The following is a 15,551-nucleotide window of genomic DNA, read 5'->3' on the forward strand; positions in this document are numbered from 1 at the left end:
AAGAGAAGCTGCCTCTAGTGCAGACTGCCGCCTGACCGGGGTTTCCTCCTCTCACTAGGGCCTGGAAGCCTGGCTGGGCCGAGGCTTTAGAGTGAGTCTCTACTCCCGCGGAGGGCCCAGCACCTCTGGTGTCACCATATTCCTGCTGTGCTCTTGTGGAACCCAAGCCAGGTGGCAGCCACGCTGGGCCACACGATAGGCTGAGCCCTGGAGGGCAGACATGCCCTGCTCCCCAGGAGCAGAGAGGCCCCTTGCCATCCCACCCCTCCCTCCAAGATGTGTCCTTCTCCCTCCGCGTCTTCCTTGAAAGCGGAGTCGTCACGGTGATTGCCACAGCTCTCTGGGTGTTTGTTTTATTTTCCTCTCAGTCTTTTTACCTCCATTCCCTCCTCTTTCTCACAGCCACCCTGTGCCACAGTATTGCTTTATCCCCAAGCTAGAGAGGAAGGAAGTGGGGTTCAGGGAAGTACCATGATTTGCCAGAGATCACAGAGAAGTTCAAGTTTAGAACAGAAGCCAACTCTCTTGTTGGCAGACCAGGACTCTGTACACTGCCCCATGCTGCTTGTGCAGTCTTGCTCCGCATGAAGACTGTTCTGGGCCCAGACATCATGCTTGTTGGCATGGACAGAGACGGTATTCCAGAGCCCCAGCTTTGTCCATGAGCAGGGCTCATCAGTCAGATGTCAGAGCTGGAAAGGCTCTCAATATGCCTCTGAGGATGGGGAAACTTAGGCCAGAGAAAGGCAAGGGCTTGTTCAAAGCACCTAGTGAGGTGGTGGCAGGATCTAGACTGGAATCCGGACCTCCTGATCCCCACCCTGGGCTTGGCTCAGGCCCTTTTCCTCTCCCAATGTTGCTTCCTGGTCTCTGCAGGCATCTGGAGGTGAGATGGGGGCTGGGCTTGTTCACCTGCCGGAATCTACAGGAAGCAGTGCTGGCTGCCCCGGGATCCCAGACTTGATGGCTAGGCAGTTGGAGAGCTCTGCTCCACCCCAGGGTGCTGAGCCTGGGGGCAGCACCATCTCCCCGACTCCCTCCCCAAGGTGCTTGCAGGCAGGACCTTTTCGCCACCTCTGTCAGAGCCCTCCAGCAGCTCTGCCTGGTTCACCAAGTTGACCCAGAATTCTCTCTCCAGGCTACTTAAGGCCTTCCACAGTCTGGCCCTGGGTGAGCACTGGACTGGGTCAGTGGTCTCAGCTTTGTGACCTGGCTCTGCTGTTACCTGTGATCTTGGGTGCATGTCTGGATCTCTCTGAACTTCTGTTTCCTCATCTGTTGTCCACTGCCTTGGGTTTTAGTGAGGACCAGAGGAAAGGCTGCTTTATGACCATCTGAGTAATGGTTTCCTCTTCAGCCTGCACTGTCATTTACTCCCAGTAGAAGTCCTCTGCCTACACCACACTCGTTCAGCCTGTCCTGCCTTTCCGGACCCTGGGGCTTTGCCTGGAAGGCCTTCCCCGTGTCTGCCTAACCCCAGCCCTTCCTTCAGGCTCAGGCCAGTTCAGCGAGTGTTTAGTGCACACAAGCTTAGTGCCAAACACTGGAGATTAGGTTAAATTAGGACAGGAATTCTGCCCTCAAACAGTCATGCAGACTCAACAAACAAGTTTTACCCTTGCCCTGTGCCAGGCTCTGTGCTAAGTGCTGCAGAGTCGGCGGTGAGTAGGACAGGGTCCCTGCGCTTGAGCAATCTGGACGGGAGACGGCCAACCAGCCACACGGTGTGAGCAGACGCTTGGTCTGCTCAGTGCTCCCATGTCTGGGTCTCATGTGGTCCTCACAACAGCCTTGTTAGGTCACGGAGGCAGGAGACAATCATCCATTAAGCAAATACTGATTGCAAGCCTACTGTGTGCCAGGCACAACTCTAGGTGCTAGGGACGCAACAGCGATTGGGACAGTCTGCCTTGACAGAGTTTGCATTCTGGGTCAGGGGAACCGTCAGTGAGCACATAACACAGTCAGGAAGTGATACATGCTCTTAAGAATGATAAAGCAGGGTAAGCGGATAGGATGGTACAGGAAGGCCTCCCTGAGGAGGGACCCGTAAGAAGGGAGGGAATCTGCCGTCCATGTCCACGTATTCAGTGTAGAATGTTTCAGGCAGAGGAGCCAACAAATGCAAAGGCCCTGGGGTGGAATCATATTTGCATCCAGGGAAAAGCAAGGAGGCCAGTAGCTCCAGAAGGGAGTGAGTGGAGCCAAATCTGGTGTTTGCCACTGGATTGGGTTATGGGTTGTGAGAGAAAGAAAAGAGTCAGGATGATTCCAGGGTTTGGGGCCTGAGCAACTGAGTGATGCTGGGGAGATGGGGACCATGGGAGGAGGAGCAGGTTTGGGGGCGGGGAAATGAGAGTTCAGCTCCTGTGCCCTTGCCACTCTGCAGGTCCACCCTGTGCACACCCAGACACACCAGCCTCACGGTCACCCCACGCCCATCCCACTGGAAGCCTCCCCATCTTCTCAGGCTCGCTCCAAGCTCTGTCCTCTGAGAGTCATTTTCTTCCATCAGTGTCTTTCTGGCCTTTCTGAGTGGTCACCAAAACCTAGTTGAGGGGTGCCTCTTCTTCATCACCACCCCCAGAAGCTGTGAAGCACATAGTAGACTCTAGCCAGTTGAGCTGGGAGGGGTAGAAGGGGCCCCAGATGTCTCTCCAGGGCGCTGTTCCTTCTTCCCCACCCAGCCAGTACCACCTTTCTTCCCCACCCAGCCAGTACCACCTAAGTCCTGTTCTCTCTTTGCAGCTCCCCCTCCCTCCTCTGCGGCAGCTGAAAGTGGGGCGCCAGGACTTGCTTTCTGCACGGCTGTTGTCGTGGAAATGGTAGAATTTCTCTTTGTGTTGCTTTTCTACGGCCACCTCCCTGTACTCCACCTCTCTGTATCTGAGTACGATGATATCGTGAGCAAGTTCAAGTTATATCTAATGAATTTAGTTAACTGTTGTGCTTCTAAGCTAAGTGACTTTCAGCTGGGACATTAAGAACAACAGATATCTGGTATACTCAATTTCAGTTTTCTCTTCAATTTGGATTTTGCAAACTACACACTGCCCCCACCAAAAGGAAAAGAAAAACCCAGCTTTCCCAGGGCTCTAAGGTTCCTGGAAATAGAACCTCTATTATTGAACCTCTTGTTTCTTCCCCACCCCAGGTGTGGGGCAGACTGGTGCTTGGAGCTCCTGCTGCTGTCTGTAAGTCCTGAGAGCAGTCTGGCAGGAGTCACGACAGGGCTGGGGCTGGGGCTGGGGACGGGCAGGGAGGGCAGAGCCCGAGCTCGGGAGTGGCATACCTGAGGCACCAGGAAAGGAAGGGGATGGTGGCTTGAAACCAGGCTGATGCCAGGTTCTTCTCCAGCTCAAGCATTCTGTGCTTTCCTCTCCTCCACACTCTGTGGTTGAAATCTGGGGAGCCCAGAAAGGCCTCCTTTGACAAGAACGTGATTTAGATTTTTCTGATACCAGTGGTACCACAGGGTCAGGAGAAAGCAGAAGCCGAGGCCCTCTAGTCTCACTGCCAGCCACAGAGGCAAGGCCTCCCTGGAACTCTTAGTGGAGGATCTCCGAGTATAAGGCAGCAGGCTTCAGCCTAATGCCATCGTGGAGGGACCATCCAATACATGATGGCACAGGCAAGGCCGTACACACAGTGAAGTTGCTTCGTAGGGGGCAGGGGTGGAGGGCTGGGGGCGTGGGGTCAGCCTGGGTCTGAAGCACTGCTCTGTAACCCTGGCTCTCTGACCTTGGGGCACGTAAGTTGTCACCCCTCTGACCTCTTTACTTACCTTAAAATGGGGACAATAGTAGTACCTACTGCAGTAGGATTGTTGAGAGAATTGAACAAGATGCTGCAGTGAAGTGTTTGGCGCAGTCTCTGCCCCATAGAAGCAGTCGCAGCACGGTGTGTAGCATACACCATTTACACAAATATTGTAAACTTATAGATACAGAAAAGCTTCGAAGTTTGTATATCAATCTGTTTCGAGGGTTAGGGGGTCATAGAATGGGTATAGGAAAAGGAGAATCACTGGCGGGTTATTCTCCTTCGACTTAATGAACTTATATACTTTTGGAAAGAAGTTTTAAATGACCATGATTTCGTTTAAACCACCAAAGTAATATATTTCCATTTTGAAAACAATCCAAAGAAACCAGTGTGTATCACATGGTCCCCTGCCAGGGACCCAAACCAGCCACGAGAGTCTTTGGAGCCTGAGGTCCTACCCACCACCCTGAGCTGCTGCCCTTTCTGGCTGCGCGGAGACCTCTGCTGCCTGCCGTTGCCTGCTGGAGCTCTGTATCTTGTCAACACACATAGGCTGTTTACAGCCTGTCCCTGTCCGTGTCTCTACCTCCCCGCCCCTCTGTGAGTCATCCTCTACCTCACTGCATGGCGACTCTCCATCCAGCATCTTTCCTGTGGGGGGTGCGGAGAATCTGCGGGAGTGAAACTCATTCAGCAAATGTTTATGGAGAGCTTGGGTGATTGGGGAGGCTGGACTAGGTATCTAGAGTTGCTGTTCCAGCTCAGGGTGAGGTGAGGGGGAGTAGGTGGTGCTGACATGGGTCTTGAGACCCAGGGAGAAGTCTGGTGGGAGTGAAAGGCAGGGCAGGAATAGAACCTGGCTCAAGGGCCAGGCCTGAAGGTCAGGGGCCCCTCTGAGTCCCGCAGCATCAGCTCGGGCCCCTTGACTTGGGTCCTTGCATGCCTGCCTCCTCCAGCTGTGTGCCAGCACCTTCCTCGCTTCCAGTCTCATTTCCAGACTGGCTGGAGGCCTCAGGGTCCTTGGAAGGCTTTTGAGACGCCCTCTCTGTACATTTGTTCACTCTTCCCCCATCAGCCCCCTGCCCTCCAGACCCAACTTCAATTCCACATCCTTTAGGAAACTTCCATCATTCCCTTAACCCACTCATCCTGAGCATTTTCATGGGGCTCGGGATATTTGGAAAGCCACCTCAGATCCATTTGACAAGATTAGTGCCAGCCCCGTGTGCTGGGCTGCCAAGTCGACTAGAACACCAGCTACAGAGCTCTCACTCCTCAGTTTGCAGGAGCACCTGACTCAGCCTGGGGGTTCAGGGAAGGCTTCCCAGAGGAGGTGACACCTGCGCTGGGTTTTGAAAGGTGGGTAGAAGTTCAAGGTGAAGGATTTCCCTCGGTGTGCACAGAGATGGGATTTGGGAACTTCTAGCAACTGGAGGACAGGGGTTGATAGGGATGGGAGGTTAAGTGCTAAGGGTTAACGAACCTGGAATCCTGATCACAGCTTCTCCTGCCAGGTCTCCAAGAGGGCCCGGCAGTCACAGCATCACTCTGCTTATTGCTTTCGAGTCTCCTTGTCCCCCCTGCCCTCCGGCCCATGTGGCATTTCTGTCCTTACCTCTCCTTTATCAATCATCTCTGAAGTTTGTCTGCCACGTCACAATGTACAGGTGCTTCTGTATCCAGTCCCTTGATTCTCACTTGTCTACACCTGAGGAAACTGAGGCCGTCTGTGGTGTAATGATTTGCCCAAGCCTCCTGGTTGCTAAAAGGAAGAGCTGGGCCTCAAACCCAGGTTTTGACCTCCTGGCCTAGTCCTCTTTTCCCCATGCCTCAGGCGGCCCAGCGTACGCTGTTGTGTTCTCAGCTAGCTTATTAGCTAATTTCCCACCCAGACTCCATGTTCCCAGAGGGTGGGACCCTGTCTCCCTGAGATGTGGATTGAAACAGGCAAGAGATAGAGGTACCATTTGGAAGAATGATGGGAAAAGGCACAGAGAGAGACTGACTCCACCAGCATGGGGAACAGTTCTTCTCCAGGTTCTTGGAACAGATTTATTTTTGGCTGTTTTGCAGGGGAGGCATATTGCAGACTTGAATTCTCTTCCTGTTGATGCTCACAGGTTTAGTTTTCACTGATACAGCCTGGCACAAAGAACTGGCGATTAGGAGACCTGGGTTCTAATTATTCTGACTCTGCCACTTCCCAGCTAGGTAGCCTTGGGCAAGTCACTTCACCTCTCTGAGCCTCAGTTTCTTCATCTGTCAAATGGGGGTCAGGATATGAGATGAAATGAGAGGAGATATGTAAAAGCCTTGCATCAGACACTCTAAGTGTCTGGTAAGTGTTTTTCTCCTTCTCTGTGCTGGAGATTGTATCTTAAAGTGAATCATGATCAAATATAGTCTTACTGAATGGGCACTGTTGGTTTACATTTTTTTTAAAATTGTCACTCATTGGGTGACTCCTGTGGGCCAGGAGCTCTAAATAAATGATCTCAGTGACACAGCCACCCTGGTCACTGGGTGACCAGGTCAGTCATCACCCCAGTGACAGAGGAGGGACCAAGACTCAAAGAGACATGTAACAGGTATTGTGCTAAGTGTTTTACATACAGCACCTCATTTAATCTCAGCAACACTCATATTTGGATAGTGGCAAAGGCTTGGCGAAGTCAAGCCTTCCTATTTGTCTTTTTCTTTCCTTGTTTTTCATTCATTCATTGCCCATACATCCATTTGCTACGTGCAGGGTACTTATGCTGGGGTCTTTATAAAGAATACAGACCCTAGAATGCCTTTTTTCCTGCTTCCCTCTCTGGTAAACTTCAAAGCCCAATTCAGATGTCCCCTCCTCTGGGAGCATCACCTAGTCTCGAAATTTCAGAGCCCGCTTCCTTTTTCCCCACACTTCACATCTGAAAGTCAGTTTTATCTCAATTCACAAATAGTTAGTATGCCTACTCTGTGCTGGCAGCTGGAGACCCAGATGACTCTAGAAGGTTCCCACCCTCAGGGAGCTTAACACCTAAGTGATGGACAAGTGCGCACCAGCAGGTCATGATAACGTGGAGTGATTCATTTCTCTGCCGTCTGGCTGCAAACCTACTGAGGCGCCGCCAGCTGCGTCTGGTTTATCTTTCTCCCTGGTCCTCAGAGCTGACGTCGATGGTGGGAACAATCAACTGAGAGGAATCTGACTCAAGGACAATCAGAGCCCCTCCTACCCCAAAGAACCCTCCAGCCCCAGTGGAGCCCGGAGCTGAATACAGACCAGGCAGGCAGGGGCTGAGCAATCTGGCAATTCCCTCCTCCTACCCTAGGCGTTTAGGAGAAGACTGACCCCTTCTGGCTGAGTTAACTGGGGAGTGAGGCGGCAGGCTTAAAAGATGGGAAAGATTCCCCAAGGTCTTTCCTCGGCCTCTAGAGTGGAAGAGGAGCAGGGGCGCGACTTCCCTGGAGAAGAGCTGCTGGAAAGAAATACCTCGGGCACCCTGGGAACCACTTTGGGGCTCTTCAGTCCTGGGTTCTGACGCTCCCTTTAGAAACAAAATAAGAATAAAACCAGGGATAATGTAGGGAGTAGCTAAGAACACAGACTGGAGCCAGACTGCCTGGATTGGAATCAGTTACCAGCCGCTTGACTTTGAGCAAGTTGCTTCACCTTTCTGTGCCTCAGTTTCCTCATCTCTAAAATGAGGGGATAGTCATTGTGACTTCCCGGAGCTTGGTGAGGTGCAAGTAAGTTAGACGTGTCAGCACGCTGCCGTAAACTACAGAGTGCCAGGCTTTCCTTGGGAGGCATTACCTTTCATTACTGTAGTTGAGACTGGTTGCTGGGGCAGTTGAAGTGGGAGTTAAAGAAACAGAATTGAGCTTCCCTGGTGGCGCAGTGGTTGAGAATCCGCCTGCCGATGCAGGAGACACGGGTTCGTGCCCTGGTCCGGGAAGATCCCACATGCCGCGGAGCAACTAAGCCCGTGAGCCATGGCCGCTGAGCCTGTGCGTCCGGAGCCTGTGCTCCGCAACGGGAGAGGCCACGACAGTGAGAGGCCCGCATACCGCAAAAAAAAAAAAAAAGAAACAGAATTGTTGTGCCACCAGGAACCCCTTGGGACCTGGCCGAGTTGCAGCCCCAGAGCAGTCCTCAGGCCTGGAACTAGGGCGGCAGAGCCCATCGCGTGCCCCAGGGTCCCTGGTGACCCGGCACTGGTGGGCCAAGGAGGCCCCTCTTCCCGGCAGTCTCCCCGGACCGCCAGGGCAGGGGAAAGATTCGGGAAGTGGGACTGGGGTGTCTGGTCACCCCGGCAACCAAGGGTGATGTGGGACAGCCTCGCCTGCCTGCTCCACCGCGCCAGTCTCAGCAGATGGGGACAGTCTGAGGAGCTGTAAATAAAATGTTCTCATGGTGGAGAGCAGAGAGGCTGCAGAGGACCAGGAGCCCCTCATCAATCTGAAGTTTAGCCCAGTGCCTGTTCCGTTTACGTGTGCGTGTCAGAGAGAGAGTATGTGCGTGTGTCTGTGTAAGAAGGAGAAGAGGGTGGGTGAGTGTGTGTGTGTATGTCAGAGTATGTGTGTCAAGAGAGAGCAAGAATGTGGGTGACTGTGTGTGTAAGAAAGCGAGTGTGTGTCAGTACGTGTGAGAGAGTGTGTGTGTCAGAGAGAGTGAGAGTGTGTGTGAGTATGTATGTATGTGTGTGTGTGTGTGTTCCCACAGTGCCCCCACTTGCCCAACTGCCATCTACACTGGACAGAGTGAGAAACACCCCTCCCCTCCCCCAGCCTCTTCACATCAAAGGGAGGCCAGCCCCAACCTGTATCTCGGGTTTGCCCCATGGCGGGGATGTTGAATTCCACACCTTCTCCTGTCCTTGCTCTGGGAGGCCTGGATGCTCCTGAAGGAGGCCTTGTAGCTTGAGCGATCACTGGACTTGGAGCTTCATGGGTTCTCGTGGTGGGACTGGTCGTGACCACTGACAGGTCACCGCTTCTCTTTGAGTCTCAGTTTCCCCAACCGTGTAATGGAGGATTTGGATGATCTCCAGGGTCTGTTTCACCTCTCACGGCGCTGGATCTGATTCTAACTGCCTCTGCCCCACCCCTGATTCCATCCTGGTGACATCGCCACTGCCACAAGTTCGAGCCTTGGAAGTTTTGCCTCATTTCTTGGCATCTTGGAGTCTTGCCTCAGTGCTGGGCCTTTGTGAGGGGACCAGGAACCCCGCTGTCCCCCTTTCACCTCACTCAGTGTCAGCAAGCTTCCTGCGCTTTGAGGGGACTCTTCAGGGGTACAGGGTGGGGACTCCACAGGGTGGAGTCAGGGCCTTGGGAGAGGGACACGCCAGAACAGGCCCTGAGGCCCGCTTTCCACCGTGCTGATGACAGAATCTACCCCCTCCCCCTGAAGCTGCTTTCCAGTCATGTGCCGCCTACCCGCAGGCCAGGAGCCAGAGTGGATCCCAGACCTCCCTCCCCAGCCTGAGCCCCCCGCCCCCCCTCACCCTGTTCCCTCGCCTTCGGGGTTCCTTCTGCTTCCTGAGAGGCAGGGCGAGCACAGGAGCACCTGGGAGGATCTGCTCCGGGAGCAGGGCTCCAGCCGCAGGTACTCTGGGGGGTGGCTTATTTGAAGAAAGTAAGATGCTCTGAGCTAGAGGCAAACTCCTCCATTAGACTCTGGGGAGGCTACTGAATTTTGCCGAAGCCCCAGCTTTCTCTTCTGCAAAATGGGGACAATACCTATCCCACAGGGCTGTTGTGAGGACTAAAGAGGTGACATGTGCCATGCTCCCTGCTCAGGGCCTGGCTCCTGATGCACCTTTAGGAGTAGTGAACATTCTTCATGTTATTGTTCTTGGCTTGTTTCACACAAATACACACACACACACCCCCAACCCCCACACCCCCACCCCGGGGCTGTGGCTTATTTGTCTCTGTGTCTCCGTGCACTTCCTGGCACTTCCTGGGGCCAGGAAAGCTCTGTGGATTGGATGATGGCAGAGAGGGCGGTGAGGCAGTTTCAAAGCCTAACATTCTAGGTGGAGGTGGAAGCTGTTCTCCACCTGCCCTGGGCTGTCTCTTCAGACTCTGCCTTCTTCTGAGGCAGCCGTGGGTGCTCACCTCCCAGGGGTGGGGGGTAGGGATGTGGAGGCCAGCTGGCTGCGTTTGGCTTCCCCAAACTCACATGCTGTCCTGTCTCCCCAAGGATATGGTGTCAGCCACACATGGTGGGGGGTAGAGGTACAGGAATGGTGTTCTAGAGAGGCAAACTAGACTACGCAAAGTTCTGCAGGCAAAAGAGGATGTAGCTCATTTACAAGGAATTTGTCAAGGTTGAAACATAAGAATAAATGGGGCGGGGGTTGGGGGGAGACTTCCCTGGCAGTCCAGGGGTTAGGACTCAGTGCTTTCACTGCCGTGGGCCCAGGTTCGATCCCTGGTCAGGGAACTAAGATCCCGCAAGCTGCACAGTGTGGCCAAAAAAAAAAAAAAAAAATTGACAGTGGGGAGTGGGAAGCATGAGACATGAGCAAGCCCAGATGATGGAGGTGGTGCTGAGTTTGGACTTTAACCTTTTAGCAAGTGATCAAGGGAGACTCGGACTCAACCTGACCTACCTTTCCCAGTGTACCAGCCGGGTGAACGCTGAGGGTTACTGAAAGACGCTCAAAGACGGGACGGGGGAGGGGGCCTTTTGAGCTAAGAGGTGACTTTTGGTCAGGTCTGTTTTCAAGTCTCCTGGCCTAGGATGGAGATGCGTCTTTTCCAACATGTTTTGAGTATCTCCTGTGTGCTTGGCGCTGTGACAAGGTTCTGGGCCAGATAGTGTACTGAGTCTTGAATTGTAGCTGTACTGGCACCACCTAGATCAGTACCTGAGAGCAGGAGGGCTTTGGGCATGGGGAGGGATGTTCCTCTTCCTTCCCAAGGATCTCAGGGATGAAGAGAGCAGAGACCTGGCCAAACAGGTTATCGGGAATCATGTGGGTCCTGGCCAAGCCCTTTGCATTTTCAGATCAGTAGATACTTGTTGAGTGCCTCCTGTGTCCCCAGCCCTGGAGATATAATCGTAAACAGATATGGAATCTGCCTGCACAGAGCTTACAGGCTAAGGAGGGGAGGAGAGCAAGAGCTTTCACCTTGAGCAAAGTGTCAAGCAGACCCTCTTAACCAAGAGGACCTTGGTGGTGGGGGGGGGGTTATGTGCCTGACATGCAGCTAGATGCCCAGGTCTTCTCCACCCACCTCCTCACCCAAAACAAACCAAAAACCCATAGCCAAACCCATAGCATTGAGAGGTGCCCTCTCTGAAAGAGATTTTTGCTACCTCCCAGCTCTGGGTTTGGAACCAAGGGGGGCCCGCTGCAGAGAGTGACCTGCTGCTACTGCTGGTCAGGACCTGGCTTGGGGAGATAGTTGATGGGTCTCAAGCAGAGGGGCATTTTATGCCTTAATGGGGAGGAAGGAGGGGTTGACTTAAAGAACTGCAGAATTTGATGGGAGCTTCTGAGTCAGACCTGGGTTCTGTCCTGGTTCTGCTACTGATTTGCTGTGTGACCTTGGGCAAGTCCCTTCCCCTTTCTGAGCTTCAGTTGCCCTGTCTTTAAAGCGGGTGGAATTGGGCTAGAAACAGGGTGGCAAACAGGTTTTGTCTCACATGCAAAACTGATGTTTTGCTGTCGGCTTCCTGAGCAGCTCTCTGGGCTCAGCAGGAAAGCACACGAGTCTGGGATTGGAAGTTGCTGCGTGCGTTCTGCACGTTTGCAGGCCCCTGGCAGTATGATTCCCCAGGTTCCTTCCTGCACTGATACTCTTTGACTCCTCTGTGCTTCTTCCTATCTCCTGTGTCACTTCCCCACCAACCATTGTCTGCCTTTTGCTTAAATGCCTCCATGATGAGGAACTGGCTGTCTTCCCTCAGACAGACTTGTTGGATTGTTAGGCCTGGTCTTGAGCTCACATCTGTCTCCCTGAACTTGTGCCTGGAAAGTGACTTGGGTTCAGGTGTAGGTAATGCCCTTAGGATTGCAGATAGAAGTTGTGAGAGGGGAAGGCACCAGAAAAGAACTCCTACCCTGACCTGGGCAGACAGGGTGGTCAGGGAACTTGGAGGTACTTGGAGCCTCAGTAATCAGTGTATAATTTCTGCTTTCTGGAGGCATACAGAGCTGCTTCTTTCTACTACTTTATGACAGTGACAGAGGATAGCATCCGTATATATCCTTTGCAAAAAGCACTTTAACAACATCATCACTTAGTTTATACCGCAACCCTCTGAGGCTGGTATCATCAGCTCTGTTTTACAGGCGAGGAAGCCGAGGCTCAGGTAGTTAACAGAGCGGCCCTCTGAAAGCAAGCCTGTGCCCCTCTCACCAGCTGCCCTCCTCGTCCCCACCCCCACCCCCAGCCCCAGCCTTCTGTTCTCCTTGCTCCCGGCAAGCCCACGCCTCCCATTCTCTCACCCTCTGCAGGTTTCCACGTGATCCCCACCATCTCGAGCATTGTCCCGGAGAGCTGCCTGCTGATCGTGGTGGGGCTGCTGGTGGGGGGCCTGATCAAGGGCGTGGGCGAGACGCCCCCCTTCCTGCAGTCGGACGTCTTCTTCCTCTTCCTGCTGCCGCCTATCATCCTGGATGCGGGCTACTTCCTGCCGCTGCGGCAGTTCACAGAGAACCTGGGCACCATCCTGATCTTCGCTGTGGTGGGCACGCTGTGGAATGCCTTCTTCCTGGGCGGCCTCATGTACGCCGTGTGCCTGGTGGGCGGCGAGCAGATCAACAACATCGGCCTCCTGGAAAACCTGCTCTTCGGCAGCATCATTTCAGCCGTGGACCCCGTGGCCGTGCTGGCCGTCTTCGAGGAAATTCACATCAATGAGCTGCTGCACATCCTTGTCTTCGGGGAGTCCCTGCTCAATGACGCCGTCACTGTGGTGAGGGGGCAGGGACCACACCCACGTGCACACAAGACGCAGATCCGAATTCAGGTCCAGAGTGAATCCCACATCCGCCCGCTAATGATAGTAATAAGATAGCAAATGTCCATTCCTGCTTGCTGTGTGCGGACATCATGATGGGCACTGGACATGGATTATCTCATTTCATCCTCATGACCACCTTAGGAGGTGCTTATTATTCTCACTTTACAAAGGAGGAATCAGGCTCAAAGAAGTTAAAATAACTTGCTAGAATATGATAGAACCCAAATTAGGAGCCAGGTCTGTCTGACTCCAGGGCCTGAGCTCTTGGCCTTACCAGGTCATATGCTCTGTCCCTGATGGATTGTGGTGTGATCTTGGTTAAATCACTTATCCTCTTTGTACCTCAGTTTAGCCTTTATAGACCATTTAGTCTCTGAGGGGCATTTCAGCTTTCACGTTAGCTGTGTCTTGAGTTAGAGTTTAATTTGTGCAGAGTTTGGGGGTGGCAATTGTGGAAGGGGACCTTGCCTCTGAAACCTCCAGAAAGTGACAAGTAAAGTGGGTTGGTTTGGGTTGAACACTTCCTTACTGTGTGACCTTAGGCAAGTGACTGTACCTCTCTGGGCCTCACCTTTGACAGCTGCAAAGTGGCAGAGTAGTTAGTGCTTTCCTTCCAGGTCTAGCGAGGACAGACACCCCCTACTGCAGGGTCTGCACGTGGCGAGGCTGTATATGTTTGCACATACCCTTCCTCCCAGTCGGCTTCCTCAGGAAACAAATACGTGTATGTGCACACTCACGTTGTGTTGTGAAAACACCTACACCCCCCTCCTAGCTGGACCCCTCAGAGAGCAGCTGCCCGGACAGGAAAACACAAGGACATGTGTGCACGCTCGCACACACACGCCCACTTCCCCCCCAGCCCCTCAGGAAGCCGCACCTGAAAGAAGCAACAGACGGTGGTGGTCGGCCGCTGGCAGCCTTGGCTTCCTCGCCCTCTTCCTTCCCTGCCACCCTTGTCAGCTCCTCGTGAGGCTGGTGGAGCAGCAGCCTGACCTGAGCAGGCTGGCGTCTGTCCTGCTTCTTCTGGCCCCGGGTTACCACACCAGCCTGTTGCCCCATCTGTAACAGGGATTGCAGTGCTTAGCCTGTCATCCTCCCGGGGTTCTGGCAGGAGCCGCACTCACTGATGTCTGCAAAATCAGTGGGTGCCACAGACGAAGCCCTCCCCAGAGGATCTGGGTGTTGGGGCTCAGGTTGGCCTACTGGGGAGCAGCAGGGCATGGTTGCAAGAGTGGATGCCTCAGTCCAGCCACCTTGGGCCACGGCCACGCCTCCCCAAGACGGTGGCAGCGTTGGTGGTAATCGCTGGTGTTCACTGAGTGCTTCCTGTCGGAATATGTATTGTCTCATCTAATCTGCACAGAAACTCCATGAACTTAGCTTAGTGGAAAATGGTAATTTTCCCCAGTTTTCCAGGCGAGGAAACTGAGGCACTGAGAGATTAAGGAACTTGTCCAAGGTCATATTAGCTGATCAATGATGTAACTGGGGTTCAAATCTACACAGTCTGAGTCCAGAGTCCAGACGCTTACCAGTGTGCTACTCTGCTTCTCTAGTCCCAGTGACAGTGGTACCAGGCCAGAAAGGAGGACCTTGCCCTCTATACCTGTCCCATTGGCCCAGGTGGTGCACTTTAGGGACCCATGAATTTCCTCAGGCCAGGAGTAAATTTAGGTAGCCCAGGACTGAGAATGCACTGCTGTCCTTCACCGGAGCCCTGCCCTGTCTCCCAGACGGCTGCGTCCTGGCTGCACTGGGGACTGGCTGGTGCTTGGCATCTCCCCTTCCTGCCTAGCCCCATTCAGGCCCTTTCTAGAGCTCTGGGCATGGGTGTGAGTGCCCCATTTTCCAGACGGTAGAGCTGAAGGCTGCCCCAAGCTGAGTGGCTTCAGGCCTTTGCCCTGGAGCAAAGGTGCCCTGCTTCCAGGTGCGGCCCAGGTACTGGGGGCTTTTGAGGGTTCTGTCTCAGGGATCCTCAGGCCCTCTTGCCCACTCCCTCAGCATCCCCCGGGCCTGGGCGCTCCCCAGCTGGTTTCTAGGTGGAGCTGTTTAGGAGCAGGCCAAGCAGTCAGCACCTAAGAGGCCAGAACCTCCAAGCTGAATCCCCAGGGAGGCCCCATCCACTGCTGTCAGGGAACAAGCTGTAGGCCCAGTTCTGCTGTTCCTCGGCTGGGGGCTGTCTGGCAAGTCGCTTCACTGCTCTGAGCCTAAGTTTAGCAGGGGAACAAGCATCCTTAGCTCTCCTACCTCTTCACGCTGTAGCGTGTCGAGCAGGATGACCATAATCAAAGGGCTTTACAGTGTATGAAGTGCCACTTGAAGTCTGATGGTAGTGTTACAATGACGATTTATTTCCCCCGCCCGGAGGTGGGGAAGCCATGGAGAGCCTCAAGTCCCACAGTGCCTGAACTTGGTGGTTCATTGCAACTACCTGTTGAGCAGAGATTTCTGGGCCCCACTTCCAGACAGTCCAAGTGGGGTACGTATGGCCTAGCCGTGTATATTTTCAGAAAACTTCAGCGGGCTTCCCTGGTGGCGCAGTGGTTGAGAATCCGCCTGCCGATGCAGGGGTCACGGGTTCGTGCCCTGGTCCGGGAGGATCCCACATGCCGCGGAGCGACTAAGCCCGTGAGCCATGGCCGCTGGGCCTGCGCGTCCGGAGCCTGTGCTCCGCAACGGGAGAGGCCACGGCAGTGAGAGGCCCGCATACCACAAAAAAAAAAAAAAAAAAAAAAAAAAAAAAGAAAACTTCAGCGGTTAAGTCCTGTCCTAGTTCATTATCTGAACTTCCCCTGCTTTGTGCTGAAGG

The 15,551-nt window shown here is 53.8% G+C and overlaps 1 protein-coding gene across 1 annotated transcript in view; it reads left to right on the top strand.

The window, feature by feature from the left end:
- The window catches only part of SLC9A1 (solute carrier family 9 member A1), a 50,569-nt gene that overhangs the window by 24,693 nt on the left and 10,325 nt on the right, over positions 1-15,551 (top strand). Inside the window, exon 2 of the mRNA XM_059070261.2 lies at positions 12,231-12,691. Coding sequence (XP_058926244.1) covers positions 12,231-12,691 — 461 coding nt within the window. The remainder of the gene's footprint in view (positions 1-12,230; positions 12,692-15,551) is intronic.

Source organism: Kogia breviceps, chromosome 1 (genome assembly GCF_026419965.1).
Source record: "Kogia breviceps isolate mKogBre1 chromosome 1, mKogBre1 haplotype 1, whole genome shotgun sequence".
Taxonomy (NCBI): domain Eukaryota; kingdom Metazoa; phylum Chordata; class Mammalia; order Artiodactyla; family Physeteridae; genus Kogia; species Kogia breviceps.